Below are 27,365 nucleotides of genomic sequence, written 5' to 3'. Positions count from 1 at the left end.
TACAGGAAGGTTATAGCAGAATTTTATTCTCTTTTTTTTATGTTTCCATTATTTCCAAATTCTCTACAGTAAACACATATTACTTGTAAGTAAAGGGGGGGGGAGGGAGAAATAATTATAAATACAAATCCCCTAAATCTCTGCCTTTTATTTATTTTTTTAATTTTTTCTAATGTGTATTCATTTTTGAAAGACGGAGAACGAGCAGAAGAGGGGCAGAGAGAGAGAGAGAGAGAGGGAGGGAGACACAGAATCCGAAGCAGGCTCCAGGCTGCGAGCTGTCAGCACAGAGCCCGATGCGGGGCTCGAACTCACCAACCTTGAGATCATGACCTGAGCCGAAGTTGGACGCTTAACCCACTGAGCCAGCCAGGAGCCCCTAAATTTCTGCCTTTTAAAAGTCTGGAAGGAAACGCACCAAGTTCGTGACCCAGATGAATTTTAATTCTCCCTCTGTGGAATTCGATCATTACTTGTGATGAGGATGAATCTTATCAGTGGGATGGAATCATCAAGGGAATTATTTAGGAATGAAGCCAGCTGTCCTTGAAGCCAGGGGCTGCTTGATGACTTGTGTCATGTATGATTCTTCAGGGAGGCGACGAGGGGCGGGGCGGGGAGGTACTGAGGCTTCTGGAGGCGGGAATCGAACCTGATCCTGGAGCACAGAGCAGGCCCCTTCAGCATGAGCTCGACGTCGCGGGGAGCCGAGAAACGGCGGGTAAGGCGAGGAGAATCCCCGAATTCGCCCCGCCTCCCTTCCGTGCCTCCGTCCGCCAGGGGGCGCCGCTGGCTACTGTCCAGCTCCCAACTGCGCGGCCCAGCAGGCAAAACGGCCCTCTTTGCAACCGCGTCTCCCCATCCCTGAGATGGGCGCGGCATTAATTTTGGGTGATAGGTTTATTTAACCCCAGAGACACGTTCAGTGCCCCACGTTTCTAAGATATTTCGGAGAGGTCACGGACACCACCCTCCAGCCAAAGTTTACCCAAGTACTAGGATCAGGCCATGGAGGGGAAACTGAGGCCCAGAACGGGCTGTGCCCGGAAAGAAAGCGTCAGAGGCCCCCTTCCCCCTATAGGGAGTCTGGGGGAGCCTCAGAAACAGGAAGTGTAGAGATTTGCCGTTGGGGGAGGGGGCGGATTCTGTGCTTTGTTGCTGTTCTGTAAGAGGGAGAAAAGGGGGGCGGCAGGGGTCCTGGGGCTAGGGAGAACAGAACCCACAGGCCCGAGGACAGAAACTACAGCCACTTAAAGCAACAACCAGTGAGTGCGCAGGCGGTCGTAAGCTAAGTCAGTCTTCAGAGACAGTTCCCGGCACCGAGCCCTCTTTCCTGCTCCGTATTGGTCCCGACCGGAGCTCCTGAGCCAGAATCGGGTCTGGGACAAAGCTTTGGTGCTGAAAATTCTCCCGTTCGAGTTTCCAATCTCTTGCGTGGAGCTGCCTGGCAGATGAAGGCGAGGCGCCTGAGGTGGGGGTGCATCGCCTGGGGGCTGCCTCCCCACCCCCTCGTGCAGGGCTACACGCAGCGGGCCCAGCCCGGCACACAGCAGGTGCCCAATAAACATGTGATAAAGGGTGAACCAACCAAGTGATGGATGTCCCTCAAGAGTGGCCGCTGGAGAAGGTGGACGAGGGGCCTGGCAAGACACCCTCTTTCCACACCGGGGGTGGAAGCCCAGGAGGGAGAGATCCCAAGGGTGCTGGGAGAGGCTGCCTCCAGCCCAGCCCCTTGGAGAGCTCTCTCAGCAAATCCAGGTTCAGACTGGCCCCCGGCCAGCTGCCTTCGCTTTGACCGTGAGGCCTGCCTAGAACTAAAAGCTTGGTCTTCTCCCTCAGTGGTAGGGGTGGTGGGGACGGGGGACAGAGGCAAGGCAGGGGCCACCTCGGACCTCTTCCTGGAAGGCCCACCCACCCAATCAGGAGCCATTAGGTCCCGAAGGGCTCAGCCATCACACTGGCCTCATGGTCCACGCAGGGCTTGCCCACAGGCCTCTGGTTGTCCAGGGGTAGGGCCCCAGGGTCTGGGCTGGCCTCAGGGACCAGCAGCTCAGTGTCGGGTGACTCCCGGACCTCCGTGTCCAATGTTGGTCCCTCCTCCTCCTCCTCCTCCTCCTCTTCTGCCTCCTCCAGAGTCAGCTCAAACTGGAATCTGTCGGGGCCACCCTGCTCGGGGCGGGTGAGATCCACAGGACTGCGGGGGATCTTGCTCTGGTACCACTCACGGTTGTCCTCCAATGTATCCAGCAGGTCCTGTGCGTCTGGGTGCACGAGATCAGCCCACGTCTCCCACAGCGGGTGTGCAATGTAATCAATGAAACCCACCTGTGGGTTGATACAGGGCAGGGAGGTGGGGAAGGTAGCTGTGGCGTGAGTCACCGTGGAACCTAGACCTGGTCCGGCCTCCAGGCCTCTGCCCTGGTTGTTCCCTCTGTCTGGAATGCCAGCTCCCAACTCCTACTCATCCTTCAGAACCCTCTTCAAACAGCCCCTCCTCTGGGAAACCGCTCCTGCCCCTTCTGGTCTCCCTCAACCCCTAAGTCTTTCTCCCTACCTCACCCCGGTCACCTCACCTCAGGGCCGGATGTATGTGGCCCCCAGACTGGGAGCCCCTCCAGGTTCCCCCCGCCTCCACGGCACCCAAACAGGTATTTCCAAACTCCTCCCGTACGGATCCCTCCCCCCCCCCCCGCCCCCGCAACAGATCCCTCTCCCCGCAGTCCAGAGGGAATGCCTCCCGGGACTGACTCCACACAGCCCAGGGCAGACCTCACCCTTAGGCCACTTCCCCTCACTGGCCAGCTGTGGTCAAGCCAGGACTCCCGGGGTCGGCTCACCCAGCGTTTCCCTCCCCTATCCCCGGTGCCTGCTGGTGGCTCAGCCCAGGGGCCCTCACACCTGGGACTTCTCCACCGAGGCGGTGTGCTTGTCACACATGGGGCTGATATCCAGGCCTGATTCACGCTCCCGGTCGCCCTGCTGGAAGAACTCGGCCATGATGCGGTCGGTCCACCGGCGGTACAGCTCCAGCGGCTTGGTGGGGTTGCTGAGGTCAGCACAGTGTACCAGGTTCTGCAAGACCTGGGGAGACCAAGGCTCGGGAGGGCTCGGGCCGGGCCACTCTCAGGCCTGGTAGCCTCCGCGAGAGGCTGGCGCCACGAACACCCCCATCTTACGGGTGGGGAAACTGAGGCCCGGGTGGGAAAGAAGGGCCAAGGCGTCAGCGTGTGGCTCTGGGTGCCTCCGTTTCTTCAAGCTGGCTGCGCAGCCGGTGCTTCGTAAGCAAAGCTAGGTGAGAGCCGTGGAAACCGAGGCTCCAGGGCCCATCTGGACACACACCTGGATGCGGTCAGAATAGTTGTCCAACAGCAGGACTCCAAGGCTTGTCACCTTCTTGGTCTCCACCATGGTCTTGAGGTCGGCCAGGAGGTTCATGTGTTTGGACATGTCCGTGGCCAGCACCTGGGAGCAGACAAGATGACGAGGATGAGAACTGCGCCCGCCTCACCTTCCAGACCCCACGCCCACTCCGCTCCTTAGCCCTCTGAGCCTCAGTACCCTCATCTGTGAAATGGGGGGGGGGGGGTGTCACAAGATTCACTGTAAACTCAGTTCACCAGAGGAGCTGAGTCAACGGTCCTTTCTCCAAGGTTGCTGGGTTCGTGAGGGTACATCCCACACATGGGACAGGGCACAGGGAGAGAAATTAAACGGGGGGCTGGGGTGCCCGAGGGCGGTGGTGAAGCCCAGCAGAGGGCATAGCCTGTGCAAAGGCCCTGGTGCCGGGTGAGCTGAGGAACACAGAGGAGGCAGTTGCGATGGCAGCTGAGGGGAGCAGTGAGTCTCAGGGAGGAGTGGGGGATTTATTCAGAGGGCCACGGGAGCCACAGGTGGATCTGAAACCAGCAAGGACCTGCCTTTGGTGCTCCCCAACCCCCCTGTGGCCACCGTGCGGCCAGAAAGGCTGTTTTCAGACATTTGGAGGGAAGTTCAGCTCTGAGCACAGCCGTTTCAACTTAACTGAAAAAAAAAAATAATAATCAGTTTCACTGGACCCGAGCACAGCCAGCCCAGGAGTGATCCACATGCAGTGCGTGGGCTCCTCTGAGAATCAAAGAAAAATCTCAAAAGTTCTCCCCAAACCTCCCACCCGCCCGAAATGATGTTCCTACCGGGGGTACCTATTGCCCAAGGCCCCAAGTCAAGACCACCTCACCAAACTTTTAATTCTTGGTTTCCTCTGAGCTATCCCCACATGCTGTTCCCTCTGCTAGAGACACTCCTCCCTACCTCATGGCCGCCACACCCTGCGAGTCCTGCCAATTTCAGTGTTCCCTCCGGGGGAAGCCCTCCCCAACCTTGAGTACTCCCCTGCCTCCCCCCATCACGGCTCTATCTCTAGGTTCTGCCTATGGGTTCCTCTCTCTCACAGGCCATTGAGTCTCCTAAAGTCTCCTCCACAGGCCATTTTTTAAAAATATTTTTTTAAGTTTATTTATTTTTGAGACAGAGAGAGACAGAGCATGAACGGGGGAGGGGCAGAGACAGAGGGAGACACAGAATCGGAAGCAGGCTCCAGGCTCTGAGCCATCAGCCCCGAGCCCGACGCGGGGCTCGAACTCACAGACCGCGAGATCGTGACCTGAGCTGAAGTCGGACGCTTAACCGACTGCGCCACCCAGGCGCCCCTCCACAGGCCATTGAGTCTCCTAAAGTCTCCTCCACAGGCCATTGAGTCTCCTACTGGTCATTGGCACAGGGCAAGCACACAATAGGTGTCCAATAAACGCTTGTTAAATTAATGAAAGAGGGGCGCTTGGCTGGTTTAGTCTGCAGAGCATGCGCCTCTTGATCTCAGGATCGTGAGTTCAAACCCCACGTTGGGCGTGGAGCCTACTTAATTAAAATAATAATAATAATAATAATAATAATAATAATAATGTTAAATAATTAACGAATGAGACACAAGACCCCAAAGCCTACTGTTGTCTTTTGATCTGAAACATACCAAATGGACAGACTTATGGCTCAGAACAAAGTTGCACCTGGGACCCCAGAAACTCAGTTTATGAAACTCTGCCAGGATTTCATTCCCCCAGCCAAGGGTCCGGTGACCCTCACCCAGGGCTTGGATGGTCACTGCCCCATTTTACAGAGGAGGAAGCTCAGGTTCAGAGCGGAGACATGTCCAGGTCCAACCGAACCCCCAGCCAGGCCAAGATCACCCCCATCCCGTTCATAGCCGTGTCCTCACCATGTCGATGACCATCCTGCGCAGACTCAGCCGCTGCTTGGCACTGAGGTTCTGGAAGATGTCACAGTTCTCTGCCTGCAGCAGCTTGAAGCCCACGGCCAGGTGGTGGTTCTCCAGCACGGAGGCATCGTTGTACATGAGCGCAAGCTCTGAGTCTGTGGGGGGGGGGGGGGCAGAGAGCCTCAAGACCTGTCCACCCACCACCTCCACCCAAAGGAGTTGGTAGGCAAACTCCTACTCGCACACGAAGCCCCCAACTCTAATGCCCTCTATTCCGCGAAGCCTTCTAGAATTCTGTCTTTCCCCCTAGCCCTGCCCTGACTGCAGGTCTGGGGACATTGGTGTTCAGATCTCCCTCCTCGAGACCGGGGACCCCTTGAGGCGTCGGCGTGGCAGGAGGCAGTGCGCACTGAGTGCCAGTTGAATGAACAACTGAGTCACCGTCTTACTGGACTCTGGGCTGGTTGAGTAAGAAGGCTCCACTCTCATCGCAGGCTCTCCAAGGATGTATACAAGAGGCACCCAGTAATTATTTGAGTTTTTCCGACATCTCGAAGGGACCCTGAACTTTAATATTTTTTTTAACGTTTATTTATCTTTGAGAGGCAGAGCACGAGCAGGGGAGGGGCAGAGAGAGAGGGAGACACAGAATCCGAAGCACGCTCCGGGCTCCGAGCTGTCAGCACAGAGCCCGATGCGGGGCAGGAACTCACCAACCGTGAGATCCCTGACCTGAGCCGAAGCCGGACGCTTAACCGACTGAGCCACCGAGGCGCCCCGAAAGGACCCTGAGCTTTAAAACCTTTGTGGCCCCAGATCAGCCCCGCCACGTTTGTTATCTTCTCATGTATTGAGCACCTACTGTGTACCTGGAACTGCTCTGAGCACCAAAGGGAAGGACTGTCCCAGCCATTTCACAAATGGGGAAATGAGGCTCAGAGCAGGAATGGGTGGGTCTGGGGTCAGATGATTGACAGCTGGGGCCCCACCCCCGACTCACTGGTGTTAACGAGGAACTGGTTGGAGACCCCAGGATGGTCCACGTCGTGGATGGCGCTGGCGAAGATAGCAGCCAGGACTTCCAGGTCTGTGAAAACGGCCTGGGCAGGCAGGCGGCGTGAGAAGTAAGGGGTGGGCTCCCTGCACCCTGCACCCACCCTGGCTGCCTCTAGACTTAGGGTAGTACCTCAAGGGCAGGTGTGGCCAGCAGCACGTGCGTGGACTGAGCCACGTCGGCGGCGTGTAGGCTGTTGTGGTAGGCCACATCGGCATGGTAGTGACTTTCCAACGTCAGAAGGTAGGTGACGAGTGTGTCTGCTGGGATCTGAAATGTCTTGAGCAGGTCTCGTTCCTGGTCCATCACAGGCCTCCAGTCAAGGCCTTGGCCTCTGGGGCAGCACCATAGACTGTTCCTATGCCTTCTCTCCTTCTGAGCTCCTATCCGTCCCTCAAATGCCCCCTCTTCCAGGACGCCCTCCCTGCTCTCCCTCCGCACTCCCTTGGTCTCTGTCCTGCCCCTCTGGTCTATCCCTGACCTCACAAGCCCGGGGCTCTCTTCGCCCAGTCCTTCCCTCCAACCCTGAGTCTCTTCAGGGCCAGGCTCCGGGCTGAGGCTTGTCGCCAATGCATTTTTCCACCTAGTGAACTCCTATTTGTGCTTCAATACGCAGCTCGCATTATGCCATTCGGGGGGATCAGGGAGGACTTGAAGAACGAGTGTCCCCCGAGGCCTTGGGGTAGGAAGATGTGAAGGAAAGAAGCCCAGTAGCGTCGGAAGCCAAGGGCGGGGAGGGTACCTGAAAGATGTTGAACATGATGGTTGTAAGGGGCCGGTTCCCGCTTAGCTCTGCCACCTTGAACACGTCGAGCCCCCACTTGTTGGTATCTTCCAGTTCCTAAAATGCGAAGAACTGAAGCTTAACTCCAGCCCATCCCCCACCGGGCCTCAGGTCCTATGCTGAGCCCCACCTGCCCAATCTACAGGTGGGCAAACGGAGGCCCAAGGCAGGGCATCCACACAGAGCCAGGACCCAACGGCAAGTCTCGGTATTCCAGTTGGGGACCCACCTTGGCCAGCTGCCCCTCCTGGTCAGTCTGGACCCCAAAGCGTGGGACGGTGGCTGCAGAGAGGCCGGCACTGTGGGGGAGCCCACGCAGGCCGCTGATCTGGGACATGGGCCTTGGGGTCTCCGTGGGGGTCACCCTGGGCAACTCCATCTCAGTCTGCTGGTCTGTAGATGGAGCAGGGCGGGGCTCAGGGAAACTGATTCACCTGCTGGGGTCATCCTGCCTCGCCTCAGGTCACGGACCTACCTATTTCTTTCTCATGTGGATCAAAGTGAGCTTGGAGTAAAGTCCCTATCCGGCCCGTAGCTACCCTTCTCCGTTCATGGCTGACCTCAGTGACCTCTTCTGTTTGATATTGCCCGTCGGCAACCAGGGCTCAGCATTTCCCCCCAAAAAGCCAAATGTGCTTTCCATCTCCCAAGGTGGAGACCCAGCTGTCTCGTTCGCTCCCTATCTCCCTTGGAAAACTTCTACTCGTACTTCAAAACCCTAGCTTGAATATGCCCCTCCACCTAACAGTTCCTTCTGTTCCTCTCTCTGGAACAGCTCTGACCCATGGGGTTGGAAGTGTCCGTGTCCAGCTCTGTCTCCCCAGGAGGCCTGTAAGAGAAGTCTTTTCTGTTTCTTGATTCTTCCTACCTCTATTGTGTTGCTCAAGCAGTGACCCACCACAGCTCACCCAGGAAGGTTCGGGAGATGTACTCGGACACCTGGTTCCCAGAGCGGCTGGTTTCAGACAGGTGAGTTAATTCCCGGTTCAGCATCCGCTTGAACTGCAGGGGAAGGTGAGGACAGTGATGATGGGGGCACCGTGGCCGGAGGCAAATGATCTGGGCTATCTGGCCCTCCTCACCTTGTTGGAGGCCATTTCCCCCACTGAGTGCCGCGTCTGCAGTGTCTCCAGCTGATCCAGACACCAGTCCAGCTCGTCCAGTGTCTCCAGAGCCAGCTTCTGCCCAGTGTCCTCTGGGGGCCGAGCTGGTCAGGAGGCCTGCCTCACCCTCCCCCCTCCCCGCCTTGGGGACCCCGCATCCCTCATGCCACCTTCTCTTGCATCTGGACCCCAGAGCCCTTCCCAATAAGGCCACTCAGGACCTCAGGATCTGAGTGGTAGACATGTCCCCAAGTAGCTGTGTGACCATGGATGGGCAGGTCTCTGCCCCTCCCTGGGCCTCAGCCTCCCCATCTGTAATATGGGTATGGCAGATCCCACCCCCAAAGGTGTTCTGGAGATTACAATTAGCAAGTCCCTAAGGACTCATGGGCTGAGTAGGTCGCCATGGAGAGGAAGTTCACAGCCGTCCAGCTGTGGGAGGAAGGGGAAGGGGCAGGCACATTACCTGTAAGTGGAGGGGGCTGACTGCCAATTAGGGGGTTTTCGACCGACGCCTGCCTGCGGTACAGATGGCCTCCCTCACTCGTGGGCCCCGCCCCCAAGTCCCCCAGGCCCCGCCCCTACCCACCCCTTGCCCCGCCTCGCCCCGTCCCTCAGGTCGCCGGCCACCTGATTTCGGGTCAGGCCCCACCGCAGCTTTGCCCACCTGTCTTCAGGCCCCGCCCCTCTAGGCCTCGTCCCGCCCCCTCCTGCCCTTCCCTCCCGCAGGCTCCGCCCCGATGCCTGCCCGAGTTGGCCCCGTCTCTTTCACGGCTTGACCCCGCCTCCGCCCCGCCTTCTGCGTACGTGGCTGCCCCGCGGCCTTGCAGGTGGGCTAGGGCTGCGACGTTGCTCCGAACCGTTCTCAGACTTGCAAGGACCTGTCGGAAGGGGCGCGATCAGCGCTGGAAGGCAGGGGTCGGTTCTCCCCGCTTGGCCCAGCGGAGGAGGGGCAAATGGTGGGCACCCACCTGGGCAAAAGGCGTCACAATCATGTCTTCTCCGTGTCTGCGGGGGGGAGACGGGACATCAGGAAGGGCGGCCAAGAGAAGCCCTCACGCTGGTTCCCATCTTCCAGCTTTTTATACATATATATATATATTTTTTTTTTATGTTTATTTATTTTTGAGAGAGAGAGAGAGAGCGAACATTGGAGGGGTAGAGAGAGAGAGGAGACAGAGGATCCAAAGCAGGCTCTGCGCTGACAGCGAGCCTGATGTGGGGTCTGAGCTCACCGCTGGGAAATCATGACCTGTGCTGAAGTCCCGATGCTTAACCGACTGAGCCACCCAGGCCCCCCACACCCACCGCCTTCTTCCAGCTTTTACCCAGACTATGCCCTCTACTGAGTGTGACCTCCCCACATGACTCCACCTTTGGTCCCTATGCTCCCCTCACCTGACTAGTCTGAAAGCCACCAGAGCTCCTCTGACCAAGCCCCATCTCACAAATAGTGAACCATGGGCAGCAGAGGTCTTTCTTAAGAGAGGCAAGGCGGAAATTACCGTGTTTTTCTTTTTTCTTTTTTGAATTTTCTTTTTTTTTATTTTTTTTTCAATATATGAAATTTATTGTCAAATTGGTTTCCATACACCGTGTTTTTCTTTTCAGTATGGCTACCACGAAGCTCAAATCAAGGTGTTTGTTCGGTTGCTGTCACTGAACTTAACATCTCCGGATCGCCACCGAACTCCAGGCTAAAGTCAAGCAAAGAGACTTACTGGGTATCATTCTCAGCATGCTCGACTGAATAAGGGAGCTGTCTGGAAAACACCTGCTTAAACTGCAAAGCCCAGCTCAAGTGACCACTTGAAGGAGGTTTGCTGAATGGAGACATTAAGGAAGGAGGGACGAACAAGGAGGTGTCATCCCATCAGTCTTGGACTCACAGATCACTAGCCACAGAGGAGTTCCGAGACATGGCCTTGGGTGAGAGGTCGTAGTCGCTGTCGGAACGGTACAGGAAGGACTCTCGCCTCTGGCCGTGCTGAGCAGGGGCCTGGATGACCCGGCCAAGGCCAGGCCCGGCCTGAGGGTCCAGGGTGCTTCTCCCGCACGACAGTCCATTTTCCAGATCAAAGCTGAGGGCAGATTAGGCATGGTCAGTGCCGAGGGTCCTGGCATGTGGAGGCCTGGCCGTGGCCCACACCCGCTGTCACATCCTCCCGGGGGCCTCGGTGGGTTGGGCAGAACAGCCTCCGGCTCGTCTACCTCCCCACAGGCACACGCCTACTCAGGGACCGCGTGCCTCTCATTCCTCTGTCTCCACATCTGTACCCCGGAGCCTTTCCCACTGGGAGCAACCTGGACTCTGGGACATGAGTTTCGGATCTGTCCCCAAGGGACTGTGTGACCATGGGTGGGTTTCAGCCTTTCTCTGGACATCAACCACTTGGTCTCTAATGTGGGCGTGGTATACTCCTTCCCCGAGGAGGCTTTTAGGGAGTTACAACAGAGGACCTGACGAGGGGCAACTGTGTAAATGAAGGTCGAGGTCGCATGGTAAGTTCACGGGGACTGGAAATGACTTCCTGGGGTTTCCTTTCTGGAGACCAGGGTCCTGCCTGGATCTGACACGCCCCAAGGCTCCCCCAGCCGGCTTAGGAGATGCTCCCATCACCTGCCCCCACCCCCAGCTCCCAGGCCCCAGCCCATTCCTTATGGCCCGGCCCCAATCTCCACGACCACGCCCCCAGCTCACTTGGCCTTGTCCTCAGTTTCCCCACTCGTCTGCTTCGTTTTAGGTCCAAACGCTCTGCCTGTTCTTTTCCACCTCCGGGCCTTTGCACAGGCTGTGCCCTCTGCCCGGAGCACCAACGTCCCTCCCTCGGGTGCCCCTTGTTTCGGATAATCCCCAATACCCCCTCCCAGCTGTCAGCCCTTGTGTCTCCATCATGCCACACTCTGACTGGGTAATGGGTATCTACACCCCTACCCCTTGGGATTAGAGATCAGAGAAGAAGTGGGAGGGGCCCGGGGAAATAGAAGTGTGGGAGAGGAGTTAGGACAGTGAGCAGTTAGCAACCAGGGAGAGGAGGGGCCATCTGTGTGTGGGTCATGGGCTTTTGAGAAGCGGATAGGCAGGAGAAGCGAAGACAGGAAGACACCGGAGACCGCCCCAAACATGGGGCTCCTGGCTAAGGGCCGGTGTCCGCTTCGTCCCCTGCGAAGGGACCCCATCCCAGACCACGGGCCAGGATCAGCGCCTGCCTGAAGATTCTGAGCAGGGGATTCGGCTCAGACCGTGGTGGGGGTGGGGGATTCGACAGGATTCTGTCCAGTTCGGCCGGATTCGGTCTGGGTCGGTCAAGTACAGCCGGGTTTGACCTGAGTTTGGTCTGATCACACAGGTTTGGGCCTGGTCCAGATAGGTTCGGTCGGGTGAATTCGGTAAGATTCGGATACGTCCGCCCGCGCTCGGGAAGGAAGGTTCGGCTACATTCGGTCATGTTCGCCTAAATCCGGCAGCGCTCGGTTTCCGAGCAAGTCCGGGGGGCCCTCGACCCGAGTCGGGCGTATTCGGCTTCGTCCGGCCTCACTCGGGTAAATTCGGGCATATTCGGCTACGTCGGCTGCTCTCGGCCTTTTCGAGTTCGCCGCCTCCCTGAGAATCCCTAGGCTGCTGGGACCTCCGAGCTCCCGCTTCGTGACGTCACCCTTAGGGGCGGGGCTTCTTAACCCTACCCTGCCCAGGCCGGGGCTTGGTGGCGGGCAGCGAAACACCCTGGAGGGCTAGCGGCCCTCGGAGGGGGGAGTCCTGCCCTCGGAGGGGGGAGTCCTGGGGGTGGTGCACCTCTACCCCTTCCTTGCCTCTCCTCAAATGTTCTGGAAGAGCAAATCTATGGATCAAGAGGGAAACAGGCCAGGAGAGGCAACAGGGTGCTGGATTCGCATCCAAGTAATAGGTGCAGAGGGTTAAGGGCTGGGCCGGGATTTTCGCGCCGCGAGAAAAGCTGTTTTTCTTTCTGCTCTAAACTTAGCCCGGAGCGGCGGGGTCAGACCGTGATTCCATGACGCGGGCGGCGCGGAGCGAGGTCGCCTGGACTATGAGAATCGCGCGTCTTAGGTAAACTGAGGCAAGAGGGCCCCGGAGGAACCCACCCTCCTCTAGTCTCACCTTCTGGGACTGGTGGCTCTCCCTCAACGCCTTTGAGCTCTCTCCGGAGAGGACCTCTCTCCCTCCGCAGGGACCCCTCTTCGCGGGCGTCTGGTGCTCTGGGGACGCTCTCCGGGATCTGGGACACCCCTCCAACCCCTCCGGGGCTGAAATGGAGCCATCAAGGACCACGGTCACGACTCCCTCCACCCTGCCAGCTGTCGCTGGCCGTGTGACCTTGGTGAAGGGACCTCCAGTCCCTGAGCCGCCAGGTGCCAAATTATCAAGTGAGTAGTAACGCGGCACGAATCCAGCGCAAGGCGCCAAACGCGGTCCACGCCCACAAGCCCCACCTCCCGCCCCAGCCTCGCCCCCGAGCCCCACGAGGTCACAGCTTCCTGAAGGGGTCGGGGTTCGAACCCGAACAGTGGGTCGAGTCTTTGTAGGACGCGTGTGGGGCTGCGCGGAGCCAGCGCTCCGCGAGGGCAGGTCCGCTTTCACCGGGGGACACACAACTCTCCCGCTTACGCTGCGAACGCCCTGTTTCGAGGGCCCCGTCAAATCAGGTCTTCATCTGTAGACACCGAAGGCTTAGTGTGAGCCCACCCCTCCTCCCCGGGGGCCATCTAGTCGCTGGCTCCGGGACCCGACTGGGGAGCGAGACCAAGGGGAGGAGTCATTTCCTCCTCCCCTCACCGCCAGGGCGTTCAGCCCGCCTGCCCCGGCCGACGAGGGTCAGGAGGAGACGTGAGCCTCAGCCCGTCCGGCTCGGGGCTGCACATCTGGAAAGGGACAGACGCTGGTCCCCAGGGCATGTGGACAGGCAGCGGGTGGAGGGAGACAGAAATGGAGAAAGAGTCTCCAAGTACGAGAGACCGAGAGAGGGCAGAGGGAGAGAGATCCCGAGAAAGAGAGGGAGGGGCAGAGCATCCCTACCCGGATTCCCCACCCGGCTCCAGCTGTCCCTGACTCTGCCCTTCCCACCTCCAGCCTGGCGATTCTGGCGACCCCCGCCAGGCCCTCCTTCTCGCCTCACCACAGCGGATGGGCCACAGTGAAGCGCCGCTGCAGGCGGATACTCTGGTTCACCAGGAGCTTCCGGAAGAGCCCGGGGGAGCCGCGAGGGGAGCCCCGGGGAGAGCCGGGCCCGGGGGCCGGGGCGGGCGCGGGGGGTCCCTGCATCGCCAAGACCGCATGGAGGCTGCACCCAGCGCGGGCTGCGCGGGACCTTTTCTGGACAGCCGCGGGGGCGGGGCCCGGCGGGGGGGGGGGGGCAGAGGGCGCACTGGCCCCGCCTCGCCGCGGGACCTCTCCTTGATGCCCCCACCGGGACCAATGGGGGAAACTGAGGCACTGAGCTGGACGCGACTCTCTGCTCCCTCCCTTTGGGGGTGGCCCCGTGGGTCCCAGAACCCGGATCTTACGCCACTTCTCTCTGCCTAAATGTCCCTAATTAGAGCAGCTTCTGGGGTTGGTAACTTGGCTGAAAAGAGTGAAATGCGGAAGTCAGTAAGGGAAGCGTCCCCCTTTGTGAGAGGGTCACAGAGGCACGGAGTTTACCGAGGGGCTGCCCGCGTCTCACGCAGGGCTTCCAGCGCCCCTCTGCCCATTTCCCATGTGGAGACAATGAGGCGTGGAGACAATGAGGCCTGGAGCCCCTCGGCGCTGCCCAGAAACTACAGACCCTTAACCCTTTGCCAGGTGGAGAAACTGAGGCTTGGAGGGAGGTAGTAACAGGCAGCGGGGTTCAAACCCAGCTCCCCCTCTCTGAGTCCCCCTCCACTAGGCCCCGCATGACCCCCACCCACTCTGACATTCCCCAGGCCCCGTCTCTGGATCCTTTCCTCTCTTTTGCTGTTCCTACTAGACAAACATCCGCACTCCACTCTCGCCAGGTCTTCCGTCTGTGAAGCATCAACTGCCTTTCCTCTGCCCCAGGAGGGACCCCAGGGGGCCTGGAAAGGGAGGTGTGTGTCTGGGGGTTTCCAGGGGTCTGTAGCAGGTGTTCTATCCTCTGAATGCTGGCACTGGGATGGCCCTGCCCCATTCCATAGGAAAGGAAACCAAGTCTCAGGGTATCACACTCGGAGGCAGGACCTCGAATGCCCATGTTTTAGGCAGAGGCAGCTCTAAGTGCATCTGTGTCCCTGCTGTGGGATGACACCCCCTCCCCCGCCCGGGCTTTGCCCCAGGGCACTTCATGAGTTTTGGGGTCCTTAGACAAATGGCACCCCCCTTTCTGGCACTCCTAGGGGAATGTGAGATACAATGGCGGTGGTTAAAGCTTCAGCGGGGACGCCTGAGGTGCTACAGGCAGGAGAACTCTGACTCTCTCCTGACTCCCAACCATCCCGTTGGCCCCATCGTACAGGTGAGAAAACGGAGGCTCAGAGAAGTAGGGTTCCGCTGGGGCTCAGGAGTGCAGAGAGTCTCAAGGACCTGGCTGGGAACCCCCTCCTGCTCCCATGGCCCTGCAACCGGACACCTGGTGGGAACCAGACTTGCTGTCCCAAGACAAAAATACCATCTGTAGTTGCTGTGGCTGGACCTAATTATAGCCGGTCCCCAGGGGATAGAGGCCGCCAGGATCAGCCTGGTGGAGGCACTGGGGACAGGGTCAGGGGAGCCTTGATATCACCTCGGCCCCGTGGGAGGGGCTTGGAATTGCCTGGTGTCCCCAAGGAGAAACTGAGGCACGGAGAGACTCAGTCCCTCCCCAGAAGTCACAGATACGAAATGGAGAGCTAAGACGAAATGCATTGACACAAACTGCTTCCTACTAGCCTGGAGCTGAGCCAAGGGCTGTGCATGTAAAAGTCAGTTGATTTTCAGAGCAAGCTCTACAAAGTGGGGACTATCGTGCTCATTTTGCCGATGGGGAAATTGAGGCACAGAGAGGCGGTGTTCACTTGTCTGGGGGAGTGGTGGGGCCAGGGTCATTCAAGCCGAGGCAGGAGGGCTCCCTAGCTTGTGCCCTCTCCCACTTAATGCTTAACTGGCTCCAGCCCCTCTGGAGTCCCAGAGGCTACTCTGACATTCATGTTTGATCAAAAGTTTTAACAGTTTAATGGTTTGAAACATTAATAGATTCAACTTTAAATATTTTATTAACAGTTTTAACAGTAATGCTCTATTAATAGCTTTTGGGATGGAGAAACTGAAGCCTGGCCGGCTTGACTGCGGGAGGCCCCGAACCCAGCCGGGTAAAGAGCTGAGGCTGAAGGAGAGGTGGACGTGAGGACTCCCACCTTGACTTTGTCCCTGTGTGCTGCATGACCTGAGGAAGTGCCCAGCACTCTAGGGCCCTTAACATATCACTGGAATCCGCCCCCCGCACCCCCCACCCCCCCTTTGAGCATTCCTTCCCTGGGCAGACACTTTTTTCCTCTGCCACCAGGTGGCCCCAGTGAGATGGGTGCTGTGGTGCCCATTTTACAGACAAGTAAACTGAGGTCTGGAGAGGAGCCATGACTTGCCGAAGTCCCCACGGAGAGTCTAGACAAAGGGAGGAGGGTGGGGGCTGAGTTCCAGTTATAGATATGCTCACATGGGGCAGATCTCACCCTGCTCTGCTCCAGACCCTCTCCATGGCTCCCTGTTGCCCTTCTGTCTCAACCCCCACCTCTCTGAATGCCTTGTATGGTCTGAACCTTTTGAGGTCTGAGCCTCCCTCACCCCCCTCCTTCCTCTTGGCTCCCTCTGCTCCAGCCTCTTCCCCCCTCCTTACTTTTCCTTGAACCAGCCAGGTTCATTCCCACCCCATGCCTGTGCCCAAATGCTTTTCTCCGGCTGACTGTTCGTGTTTCAGGTCATAACTGGAGCACGACCCCCTCCAGGAAGCCCTCCCTAACTAGATGGGCAAATATCCTCTGAGCGTCCTTCTCTCATAGGCACAGTTTCACATTTCCTGCCATGATTATTTGATCTGGATCTGCCTCGCCCACTAGACCCTCAAAGGCAGGAAGGACATGCCTTTGCTCACAGTGTGCCCTCAGCGTGTGGCACTCGGTATGTAAATGAATAAGAGAGGCTCCCCTCCCACCCTCCGGCCACAGTGATCTGTGTTCAGCTCTTCACAGAGCTGTTCTGGTCCTCTTTGACTCTGAGGCTTGGCACATTCTATTCATTCTGCCAGATGCTAGCATCCTCCCAGACCACATGATCTGCCTGGGGCAGTAGGGAGGACAGCCAGAGCTGGGGAACGAGGCTCCCACACAGAAAGTTCAAGACAAAACGTAGAAAGTACAGATTCGTGTTTGCATCTCACTGTCAACACTGTTGTTCAAAGAAGCATTGCCACTTTTTCAGGACCACACAGCAGGTTAGCCTTGAACCCAGCTTCCCCGAGGGCTGAGACCCTCCCCCACACACCGGCATATATATGCACATGATGCACATGCACACACACTCAGAGGAACACAGTCCCCTGCCTTCCGGAGCCACTTGGAGTCTCCCCCTAGATGGGCCCAAACCCGTCTGTTTGTTCTTTCTTGAAGATGGAAAATCATGAGTCACTGGGAGTGGGGACAGGAGGAGCTGAGGGATGGGGGGCGGGGGCTGGTGGGGGCATGGGGCCTGCTGGGTCACCTGGGAACAGCTCCAAATCCTCTGGGCCATGGGGCCCATCTGCCCCAGATGTCTCCCAGAGCTGCTAGAGGACCAGGCTGGGAGTGTTAGTCCAGGCTTGTCGGCCAAGTAAGAAGTTAGTGGCCCCAGGAGGTCCATGGGCCAAAGTGGGAAAAATGAAAATCAAGATCCAGAGAGGAAAGCAACTCGTCTGACGTCACCCTGCCTGGCCTCAAACCCAGGACTCTAGATCTGGCCTAGAGTCAGGTGGCTCCCCCTCCCATTCAAGGAAGGCCTGGGGTTTCTAGATCCTGGTTCTCAACCCTCCACCTCCTCAGACTTCTAGCCCTGAGACTCCCATCTCTGGTCCCTCTAAGGCCCCCGCTTTACCTCTCTGTGTTTGTTTTCTGTCTGTCTTATTCCCCTGCCTGCCACCCCCTTGGTTTATATGAAAAAGGAGCAGCAGCCCTCCCTCTTTACCACCCCCCCCATCTCCACCCCATCCCTTTTGATGTGGAAAAAGCATGCTGTGTCCAGTCTCCCCAAGAGGCTCTCTTCTCCTCCCCAGGTCACAGGGGGCAGGGTGGAGAAGGGTGGCCAGACAGACCATAGAGAAGCTCCTTCCCCCAGCGCTGTGGATAGCCTGCCCTGGTCCTCTCACACACACTCCCCAGGGTGCCCTCAGATACTCACGGTGACCACCAACCCCACAAACGTCCCAGGACATTCCAAGATCTGGAGGACCCTCGGACACCCAGCTGGGTCAGAGTGAGATCACCGTCAGTCACACACCCGTGGGCACCACAAGGGGAAACACATAGGCACGTACGCAGCGATGTACGCACACCCAAACGCATCCGGTCAGCCACAGACACAGCTGGCTCTGGACACGCACAACAGGTCGGAGTACACACGGGTGCAACTGCTCAGACTCAGACACACACTCAGATGCAACTGCACCTTAACACAACCAGTCACAAACCCATAAGCAAACCCTCCAGCTCCAACCCACATAAAGAGCAGCTTTTTCCTCCAAAGAACCGGCCTCAAGCCAAGCAGCAGAGACCCCCGCCCCTGGAGAAGCAAGGACCCTCCCCCACTCCCGCCAGGCCCCGCGCGCCCCTCCCCCACGCCTTGGGAGTGCCCTGCCCCCGCCCACCTACCGCCTGTAGAAGGAGGTGGGCCAGGAGCGCAGCGACTTCTCGAGCCCGGGCCGCGGGCTCCGGTCCCGCTCACTGCGGCCCGCGGACTTGTCCGGGTCCGAGTAGAAGCGCTGCTGGATGCGGATGGGGCGCCGGGGCTGACGCCACAAGTGCTTCGGGGGTCTGGCTATGCCTTGGCGGCTGCGAACGCGCCTCAGCTCGCTGGATGCCTCCTCCCCTTCTTGGACCCCTGGGGTCTCCATGCGCCAGAAGAAGGCGGCAGGGAGAGCAGGGAGCAGAGAGAGCAGGGCACGGGAGCCCCGAGAACGAGGAGTATCTGCGCCCGCCCGGGTCGGGCCAGGACCGGGGGTGGAGGCGACAGCGAGCAGCTGTCCGCGCCGGAGGTGCTGAGGCGGGAGAAGGTAGAAACAGGGACTCAAGGTGGGGCTGACACCCAGGAGCTGTCCTTGCCCAGATGGTGCTGAAGGATAGCACGGAAAGAAGAACTTGGGGGTGGGGGTTGGAAACAGGGGCTGGGGATACCCCGAGAGCAGAAAATGGTTTGCTGTCCTCCCCTCTAGTGCCGAGTGAAAAAGGGTCAAGACATGAGCTTGGAGTGAAGACAGAGATTGTCCTCCCTGTTGCTGCCGAATGGAGAGCTGGGAGACAGGGGCTCTGGAGATTCCCCAGCGCTAAGGCTCTGTCCCTTCTCCTGGTGCTGAAGGGGAAGGTAGATTCAGGGACTCCGGGTGGATGAGATGCGAGGAGCTAGCTGCAGGAAAGCGCAGAGACAGGGGTTCAGGAACACCTCCACACCGGGGCGTCGTCCGCCCAGGAGGTGCTGAAAGCTGAGCAGCGGCGGGTCCTCAACCCTCCCCAATGACTGTAGCAAGGAGCAGTCTGGAAGCAGAGTCAAGGGCTCTGGTCTTCAGAAGTAGGCACAGATGGTGTTTCTCTGTCAAGCTCAGGAAGGGAGGATTAGCAGTTCAGTCCCAGATGGGGTCTCCTGGGAGCCCTGAAGCCCCTACTCACACAGGGCAGGGATCCGGGAAGGGCAGAGAAATGGGGAGGGCTGTAACAGGGCCCTCCCATCCCTGGGGTGGGCACACAGAAACTGCGTCTAGTCGGGGCTGACAACAGCGGAGGTGGGTAGAGAGGGGCACGCTTTCATAGCCACACCAACGCCTAGACCCTCGGCGGAAATGGTGGGATCTCATTCGTCCCACTATGCCTTGGGCCCCACCTCACAGCCATGATTCCTGCCCTCAAATCCCAGGCCTGCCCCTCCCTTCCCCAGTTCTAGAAACTCAAGGCCCTACCCACCAGACATCCTAATCCCAGGAGTAATTTCCTGGTAAGTGGCAGAGGGAGGGTGAGAACATTTTCTATTATGGTTAACAGAAGCAGACATGGACAAGAGCAGGGCCGGGTTGGTAGGTGCAGTCTCTGGGCCGGGGCAGGGATGCATTTGGGGCCACTTGGTGCAGTAGATTTGGGGGCAGGAAGAGCCATGATCTCAGAAGGCCATTTCAAGGATATTTCTCATGGAGACCACCCTCTACCCTAGTTGTGTCCCCAGGTTGGAGAAAGGGGAAATGTTTGGCCAAACAGACTGGGTTCAGCACAAACAACTCTTCTATGTACTTTACTTTCATGGCTCAGTCATTGCCCTTCCTCTCAGCCCCCTGCCCTCTAAAGCTGACAGTAGGAGATAACTTGGTCCATTGGCAGGGGACATGGGTTCTCCCACTGGCTGGCTGTCACTCCACCCCTCCCCCTCCCCCCCCAGCCTGTTTTCTATTCTGGAAAGTGGGGATAATGTTCGTGTCCTACATCCTGGCATTGTTGGGAGGGTGAAAAGGGATGTCACCTGTGAAGGGTCAAAGACTAGGAGCTGTCCACACCAATCCCCCTAGTCTTTTACTCCTGCTGGTGTCCACCAATGCCTGGCTTGTCTACCTCGTAAATAACTTCTGTATCTGCCTACTTCTCTCCAGCCCATGGCTCCACCTTGGTCTACGTACCACCATCTCCTGCCCAGAACTGCCCAGGCCTCTTCATTGGGCTCTTGCTGCTTCTGCCTCTGCCCTTGACAATTCTACTCAGTAGTCACAGAGAATTTTTTAAGTGCCAATCTGACCAACTCACTCACTTGAAAACCCACCCATGGCTCCCCGTTGCACACCATGAGGTCTTATGTGGTCCAGCCCCTGCCAACAGCCGCAGGCTCCCCTACCATCCTCCAATTACACTGATCTGTGTTCAGCTCTGCGCACACCGGGTCTTCTTGAGATGTGCTTTGCACATTCTGTTCCTTCTAACTGGCGTATGCTTCCCTGCCCTTCTGTGGCTGACTTCGCTGAATCCTTCATGCTAAACTCAGATGCCACTTCTTCCAAGTGGTCCTTTCCTCACCCCGTACCCCCCAGTGCAGGGTCAGAAACCTCCTCTGGACTCCCATGGCGCTCTGATCTCTCCAACTGGTATGAGTCTCTCTCCATCAGCAGCCTGTGAGCCCCTGTTTGCCCGTGGCTGTGTTACCGATACAGGGCCTGACACACAGTAGGTACTTAACAAATGTTTTCTGAACAGGTTAGAGAAAGGTTCAGCTAGACGAGGCATTGTCTCTCTCCTGAGACTGGCCCCCTTCATCCCCATCTGCCTCCTCACCTGCTTGGGCCTGGACTGTGGCTTTGCTCTGTTCCTCGAGCCTCGATGGTGAACACCACACGGGCACTGGGCTCACCCTCTCCAGGGGTTCCAAGGCGGCTTGACAGCGGCGGCAGCAATGGGGTCCCTGAGAATCTTCTCCGGACGAGACCACTGCCAAGCGGGCTTATGGGAGCCAAGCCAGAATCCACCGACTCTCGGACCCGCTGGGGAGACAGTGGTGAGACGTCAGCAAGTTCCCAGGCAAGGTGCCTCTCCGGGGCCCAGGGGACCGTGAGGAGAGTCTGAGATGCCCTCACCCAGATTCCTGGACTAGACCAGAGAGCCGTATCTCGGTCCTACTTTCTCCCTGAGTGAATTTACATCTCTGAGTCTCAGTTTCCTCATCCATGAAATGGGCGTGTGGATCTCAGACCCGCAGAATGTGAGTGGTCCTGGCCCACAGCGGGCATTGCAGCAATATTTATTTATTAATCAATTAGTACGTAGTATATTTATTATTGATAACATTCTATAATATACACTGCTATTTAATATAAGAATAGTCTAGTGATTTTCTATCATATTATATTTTTTATTAAAACATAAAAATAAAACATGCCGCACATGGACAAGTGAATAACAACAATGCCAATAGCTAACCTTTCTTGCACACTCACTGCGCGTAGATGCTGTTCTAAGGATCCCTCACAGGTTAGTTCACAAGGGCACAACAGGGCTAGTACATAGACCATTATCCTCATTTTATTTGAAAAAATTTTTTTAGAGATTTTATTTTTTAAAATAATCTCTAGACCCAATGTGTGTCTCTAGACCCAAATTCACAACCCCGAGATCGAGATCGCATGCTGATCGCATGTGCCAGCCAGGCACCCCCTCCCCATCGTCCTCATTTTACAAACAAGGAAACTGAGGCTCAGAGATGAAGAAAATGCCCACGTTTGCTGTTGGCAAATAAATCCTGAATTCAGAGCTGTGGTGCCTCATTTCCTGAAGGAAGAACTGAACAGGAGAAATTAGATGAGAGGGTGTTGGCAAGCATGTCCTGAGGAAACACTTGAGACATTTGAAAATCAAACAGAATCAGAACGAACTGATGAATCAGCAAGGGTGAGCTTTCCAGCCCAACAGAACTGGCTTCACCCCATGCCACGTGGTGTAGGGGAAAGCATGCCTCAGTGTTCCCATCTGTGAAATGGGATGAAAGTGATACCAATCATTTGGCAGTGTTGATAATAAAAGGACAGGCCCACATGTTCCAGTCACAGTCTGAGACCTGTCAGTGGTGCTGACTCCAGGTCTTGGAATTCACAGCCTTGGGTGTGTGTGTGTGTGTGTGTGTGTGTGCACATGCACTCACGCGCTGGGGGATCAAAGGAGTAAATGGGATGTGGGAGAGGTGGAGCTCAGAGGGGCAGCCCAGCCTTCTCCTGCTCTGCCACTAAGCCTCACCAATTAGTCTATCTCGACAATCAGACATTCACATAGGAAAACCGAGGTCCAAGACAATATGGCACATCAGGGCCAGAGCTAGGGCAAGGGGAAGCAGGAAAGAAGGTACGAGGAACACACATCAGTTGCGCCTCTATAAGCCATGTTTCTGCAGGGCATTTATTTCTTCACGGAGGAAGAGGAAATGACTGGCTGAGAGTCACAGAGCCAGGGACTGCTCAGCTCCCCCGCCCCGCCAGCCCCACTAAACTCTTTGCACAGATCTGATCCTTCTAGGACCCAGGATACTTAACCGGTCCCCTCACTTCCAACCCCATATGAGCATAACCCTCTCCCAGGAGCACCTGAATTCTAATGTAGAAATCTAAGTGTTCAGCACTGGGCCTCCCCTGGGAGGTTTTGTGGTAGCTGGGAGGATGTGCAGGGAAAGCAGAGGGTGGGGTGTGTGGATGCATTGGGTCCCTCCCAGAACAGGAAGTCCACTGGGATGTCACTTGCCCATTTTCTTCTTGGGGAAGCTCAGTTCCAGATGGAGAAACCACCTGCCCACATTCATACTCACTCATTTATTCATTCCAAAAAAAAAAAAAAAAAAAGTTCCCATTGTGCTAGAAAGAAAATGAAACTGTGTCATAGCCTGGAGAGTGATGGGGTGAGGGGGACAGATAATGTTGCTCAGGTGTAGTTAGGGGCCTCTCTGAAGAGGCAACTTTGAACTGAGATCTGAAAGAAGGAGCTATCCAGGAGAAAGCTAGAGCAAAAGCATACCAGGCACAGGGAACAGCATGTGCAAAGCCCCTGAGGTATGACTGAGCTGGCGGGTTTGAGGAACACCAGAGGGGCTGGAGTGGAGTGCGGGAGATGAGTGGGTGGGGAGTTGATACAGAGGCTCGGGGGTGGGATGAGGAGTTGGGAGTTGATTATGGGAGTGGATTGAGAACTTCTGAGGGATGTGAATTGCTTTATCATTTTAAGAAGCCTCCTGTGTTGATCTCAGGGCAAAGGGACGGTCGGGGGCAGGGTAAAGGCTGGGGCAGCATCTCGGTAGGTCAGGATCACGGTGGGGCCCACGGGTGGATTTGGGATATGTTTTGGAGGCTGAGGGATGGGCCATGGCCATGGATGTTCAAGGGGATTCAAGGGTACGTCATGATTATGATGGGTGACCAGTCCTTTACCGGATAACTAATAGCCACATAGTTACCTGGGTGGGTGGGGCCACCTGGATGGGGAAGATTGGCGGCGGGGGGGGGGGGGGGGGAGTATGATAATTAGGGCTTGGTTTAAATATCATGTGACCCTCCCAGGGGAAGCCAGTGGAGGCGGCTGGATGTTTGGGTCTGGGCTTGTGGGGGGCCAGGCTGGTTTTAGGGTAAAACAGGAAAGACAGGCCCTGTGGGGAGTGGTTGACCTTCCCCCGTCTGGACCAGGGCTGGGGCAAGAGTGGGGCACTCTCAGAGCTGTAAGCTGGAGAGGGGACGGTCCTCCTGGCCTCTCAGCTGCAGCATGAATCAAACTGCCACTCCAGACTAATTGCTTTCCCTTTGAGAGGCTGGCAAGGGGACAGAAAGCCTCAGGGGGAGGAGGGGGAAGGGCTTGGAGGGAGGCCGAGAAGCTATCTTCCTTGCCTGTGCCCAAGATCTCGATATGAGCCAGCCCTGGCTGCAAGCCTCTAAGACAAACCCTAAACTGTCTCTCGCCTGCTCCCTACTGTCCCGTGGTTCCCAGCACCCCTAGAACAAATTCTCAGAAGCCCCTGAGACCCCACCTGCCCCAGGCCCTACCCACAGCTGCCTCTCACCTTCCTCCATCTCCCCGTAGCTCAGCTGGCCCCAACCCCACCTAAACCTGCCTCAGGACCTTTACATGCACTCTGCCCTCTGCAGGGAACGCCCTTCCCCCAGCTCTCCCTCAAGGCTGGCTGCTTGTTTTCATTTATTCAACTTAAATGTCACCTCCTGGGAAATTGTGTGCTTTGGGGGAACATGGTGGGGGGGGGTCCCCTCTGCACAGAGGAAGAAGGTGTGACTCAGAGAAGGAGCTGGCTGCCAGGGCTCGCTGGGGCCTGACCAGGGCCTTCCCACACACCACGTTAAAAAGGAGGAACGGGAGGGGGTGTCTGGGTGGCTCAGTCGGTTAAGCGTCCGACTTCAGCTCAGGTCATGATCTCACAGTCCTGCGCTGACAGCTCAGAGCCTGGAGCCTGCTTCAGATTCTGTGTCTCCCTCTCTCTCTGCCCCTCCCCTGCTCATTCTCTGTCTCTCTCTGTCTCAAAAATAAATAAAAACATTAAAAAAAAAAAAAAAGGAGGAACAGGAGGATCTTGGGTGGTAGAAACGTTGGGGGGCTCGGCAGTGGGGTTCAGAGTGCAGACAAGGGTCCCAAAGGCCCAGGTTCAAATCTCAGTTGGCCACTCACTTTGAGGGAGGGATAGCCTCTCTGTGCCTCAGTTTCCTCATCTGCAAACTGGGACTACCCTCATCCTTATTCTCCTTGCATAGACAGCTGGGCTGTGGATAAATGAGTTAAGGCATGTGGGACCTTGCCTGCTGCAGGGGACCAGCTCATACTGACCTCTCTCAAACCACACAATTTTAGCCCCCACCCTTTTTTTTTAATATAAGCAAACAGAGTTCCAGTTTATCAGTCACTCAGGCCTTGGTGATCAGCCTGGGATTCAAAGTCAGCCCGTGCTGGGTTCTCTGCTTACTACCTCAGTTTCCCGGAATGAGGTCGTTGGCCCCGTCCCTAAGGTGTGACCTCCTATCCTCCCGGGACTGAGGGCACCCAGGCCTCCTTCCCTTGGGCAGTCAAAACCTCGCATCCAGACCCCAAGGCTCCCTGCTGCTCCCTCCTCCTCTACTGGTCTCCTGCTCCTAAAGGCACTGGCTGCGGCCCTGGGCTGGACACCTGGATTGCATCCCAGACTCCTAGTGACCTCTCTGGGCCTCGGTTTCCCTATCTGTCAATAGGCCCCCAGGCAACTCTGGGTGTTTCCAGTAGGGGACATACTGTGACCCCCTCCCCGACGGCCTGGACAGCCCGCCCCCCAGCCCCCAGCCCCCACTCACCTCACTGAGCAGGAAGGACAGTGCCGTCCCGCTGCGCCTCATCCTGCAGGCATCTCTGAGCCCGGGGAGACAGATGTGAGATCCCTGAGGCCCCGAGAGCCCAGCCGTACCCCTGTGAGACTCCCCCCAGACAGGGGGCTCATCCCACACCCTGTACCCTCTCTCAGAGCCCACAGATACTCAATCAAGGTAGCCCGGGCCATACCACAGGTGCCAGTGTGGGACACCCCCCCCCCAGAACTCTGCGGGGGCCCCTATCCAAGGACAGCAGGCCCCGATGCCTACGCACACTCCCCAAGCCTCCTGCTCCCTCCGTGCCAGGGTCAGCAGCCTTGGAGCATAAGGACCTTCGGGAAGAAGTCCCCTGGCCCCGGGCCCCATGGGGATCCATTCAGCTCCCAGCCCAGCTCTGATGGATTCAGGGACCCAAGTCCACTGGCTGAGAACTCCCCAAACTCACACAAGGCCCTGCTAGGCCCCGGGCAGGCCTGGCACTCACTGCCACCGCTGAGTCCTGCCTGAGTCCCGTGACCTCCCTGGGAGCGGAGGAAGGGAGGACTGGACCTGCCCAAGTGGGCGGCTCAGGGTCCCCCCCCCCATCCCGGCGGAGCCCCTTAACTGTCTGAGTGCCAGGCTCAGACAGGACACACCCATATACCACCCTGAGGACAGAGCCAGGGGGTGGCAGGCAGAGTGACGGGGGAGAGTGTGGGGGGGTTCCCAACATGGAGTGTGACCAAGTGTATGTGTGTGTGAAGGGGGAGGTAGGCTCAGGGAGGGTGGGGTGTTAGGTTTAATTGTTCCTGTGTTTGTAAGAGAGACAGAGAGATGGAAACATGAAGAGCCAAAGAAAGAGAAAGAGAGAAAGAAAGGGAGAGACACACAGAGACAAAAAGAGACAGATAGGGAGAGACAGAGAGGAGAGACAGAGAGAGGTGCAGATTTGAGTAAGAATGGAAAGATTTTACCCGCTCAGGGTCTGGGACACATGCTTCACAGCATAGCCCATGAGGTGTGGCCTCAGGAGTTTGGGGGTGGCCCTCTGGGGGGTCCCTGGAGGCTCCAGGAAAGCTGGTCATCACACTGTGCCACTCTAGGCAGATCGATGACCCTCTCTGGTCAATGCCCTCTTCACAAACAGCAGGGACTGGAGCTTCAGTGGAACCAGCACACACCCCCCCCACCCTGGGGTTGGGTGGGAGGGGCTGTGGCCAGAGGAAAGGGGTTTGTGTGGTGCCGTCACCTCTCGAGCTACTGCAGGTTAATGTGTCACCAGAACAGCCGCCTGCCGGGGAGGCCCTGCCGTCCCTCTGCCCCCAAAAATCATTAGAGCATGACCCTGTCCCCGGGGCAGGCTTCACCCCCGCTGTGCTGTGTGACCTTGACCTCCCACCTCTGTCACCACCCATTTCACAGAAGGGTAAACCCAGCCTTGAGGGGGCAGCTCCAGGCCGGAGTCCTGGCCAAGGCATGGCCTGGAGCCTCCATATCCCACTCTGGCTAGAGAAGCCCGGATGGTCCTGGGGATGGGGTCGGTGGAAGCAGGAAGAACCCACTGACCCACCAAAGGTCCCAGCCCCAGGCCTGCCGCTCCCTGGACCGTTTTCCCTCCTGCACAATGGGAGGAGAGAGTGGGGCCCAGGCTCAGGAAGCAGGGCCGAGGTGGGGGAGCCATTGTGACTCCATGTTCTCTGCGTGCTTCTGGTGCCTTCCTGCCCCCAAGCCTTTGCACAGGTCGTGCCTGCCTCCTGGAGAGCCTTCTCCCCCTGCTGCTTTGTCCGCCTCAAGACTGGAAGGAGGACCTACTAGATTCTGGAACTTCCTGGCTGGAAACTCCCCCGTGATGTAAAGCTGGTCTGAGCTGGTCAAATCTTTCCATTCTAAGACACACACTCCTTCGCACAGCCAGCGCGGCCCCCCACTCATGTCTCCCTTATCCTACCCCGACTTCACTTACTTCCGTGTTGTTTCCCAAACATCGCGAGTTCTTCCTACCGCAGGACATTTGCATTTGCTGTGCCTGTTTCCTGGGATCCCCTCCCAGCTTTCTCCAGGGTGGCTCCTTCCAACCACCCCTCACCGCCCTCTCAGGAAACCTGGACACAAGGCCCCTTGTGATTCGGCCACAACCCCAGTCTGTGACTCCATGACCCTCTTCGCCACCTGAAGTGAT

The 27,365-nt window shown here is 57.4% G+C and overlaps 1 protein-coding gene across 4 annotated transcripts; it reads right to left on the bottom strand.

The window, feature by feature from the left end:
* On the bottom strand, window positions 1-25,758 carry PDE4C (phosphodiesterase 4C). Of its 4 annotated transcripts, XM_058727463.1 has the most exons (17): window positions 25,653-25,758; window positions 25,193-25,247; window positions 20,670-20,875; window positions 10,085-10,276; window positions 9,167-9,203; window positions 9,003-9,076; window positions 8,662-8,714; window positions 8,175-8,287; window positions 8,001-8,094; window positions 7,322-7,485; window positions 7,051-7,149; window positions 6,441-6,605; window positions 6,255-6,354; window positions 5,255-5,409; window positions 3,340-3,462; window positions 2,899-3,081; window positions 1-2,325 (listed from the first exon to the last, which is right to left on the bottom strand). In XM_058727463.1, exons 2-17 carry the CDS (start codon window positions 25,232-25,234, stop codon window positions 1,930-1,932), a joined length of 2,196 nt encoding a protein of 731 aa, XP_058583446.1. In that variant the 5' UTR covers window positions 25,235-25,247; window positions 25,653-25,758; the 3' UTR covers window positions 1-1,929. The 4 variants fall into 4 exon arrangements, with proteins under 4 accessions (XP_058583446.1, XP_058583449.1, XP_058583448.1 ...); XM_058727466.1 differs by lacking the exons at window positions 20,670-20,875; window positions 25,193-25,247; window positions 25,653-25,758 and adding an exon at window positions 18,021-18,963; XM_058727465.1 differs by lacking the exons at window positions 20,670-20,875; window positions 25,193-25,247; window positions 25,653-25,758 and adding an exon at window positions 13,328-13,497.
* Between the last annotated feature and the right edge of the window lie 1,607 nt (window positions 25,759-27,365).

Source organism: Neofelis nebulosa, chromosome 4 (genome assembly GCF_028018385.1).
Source record: "Neofelis nebulosa isolate mNeoNeb1 chromosome 4, mNeoNeb1.pri, whole genome shotgun sequence".
Taxonomy (NCBI): Eukaryota; Metazoa; Chordata; class Mammalia; order Carnivora; family Felidae; genus Neofelis; species Neofelis nebulosa.
The sequence above is the reverse complement of the archived record's forward strand: the minus strand, read 5'-3'. Positions and strand labels throughout refer to the sequence as shown.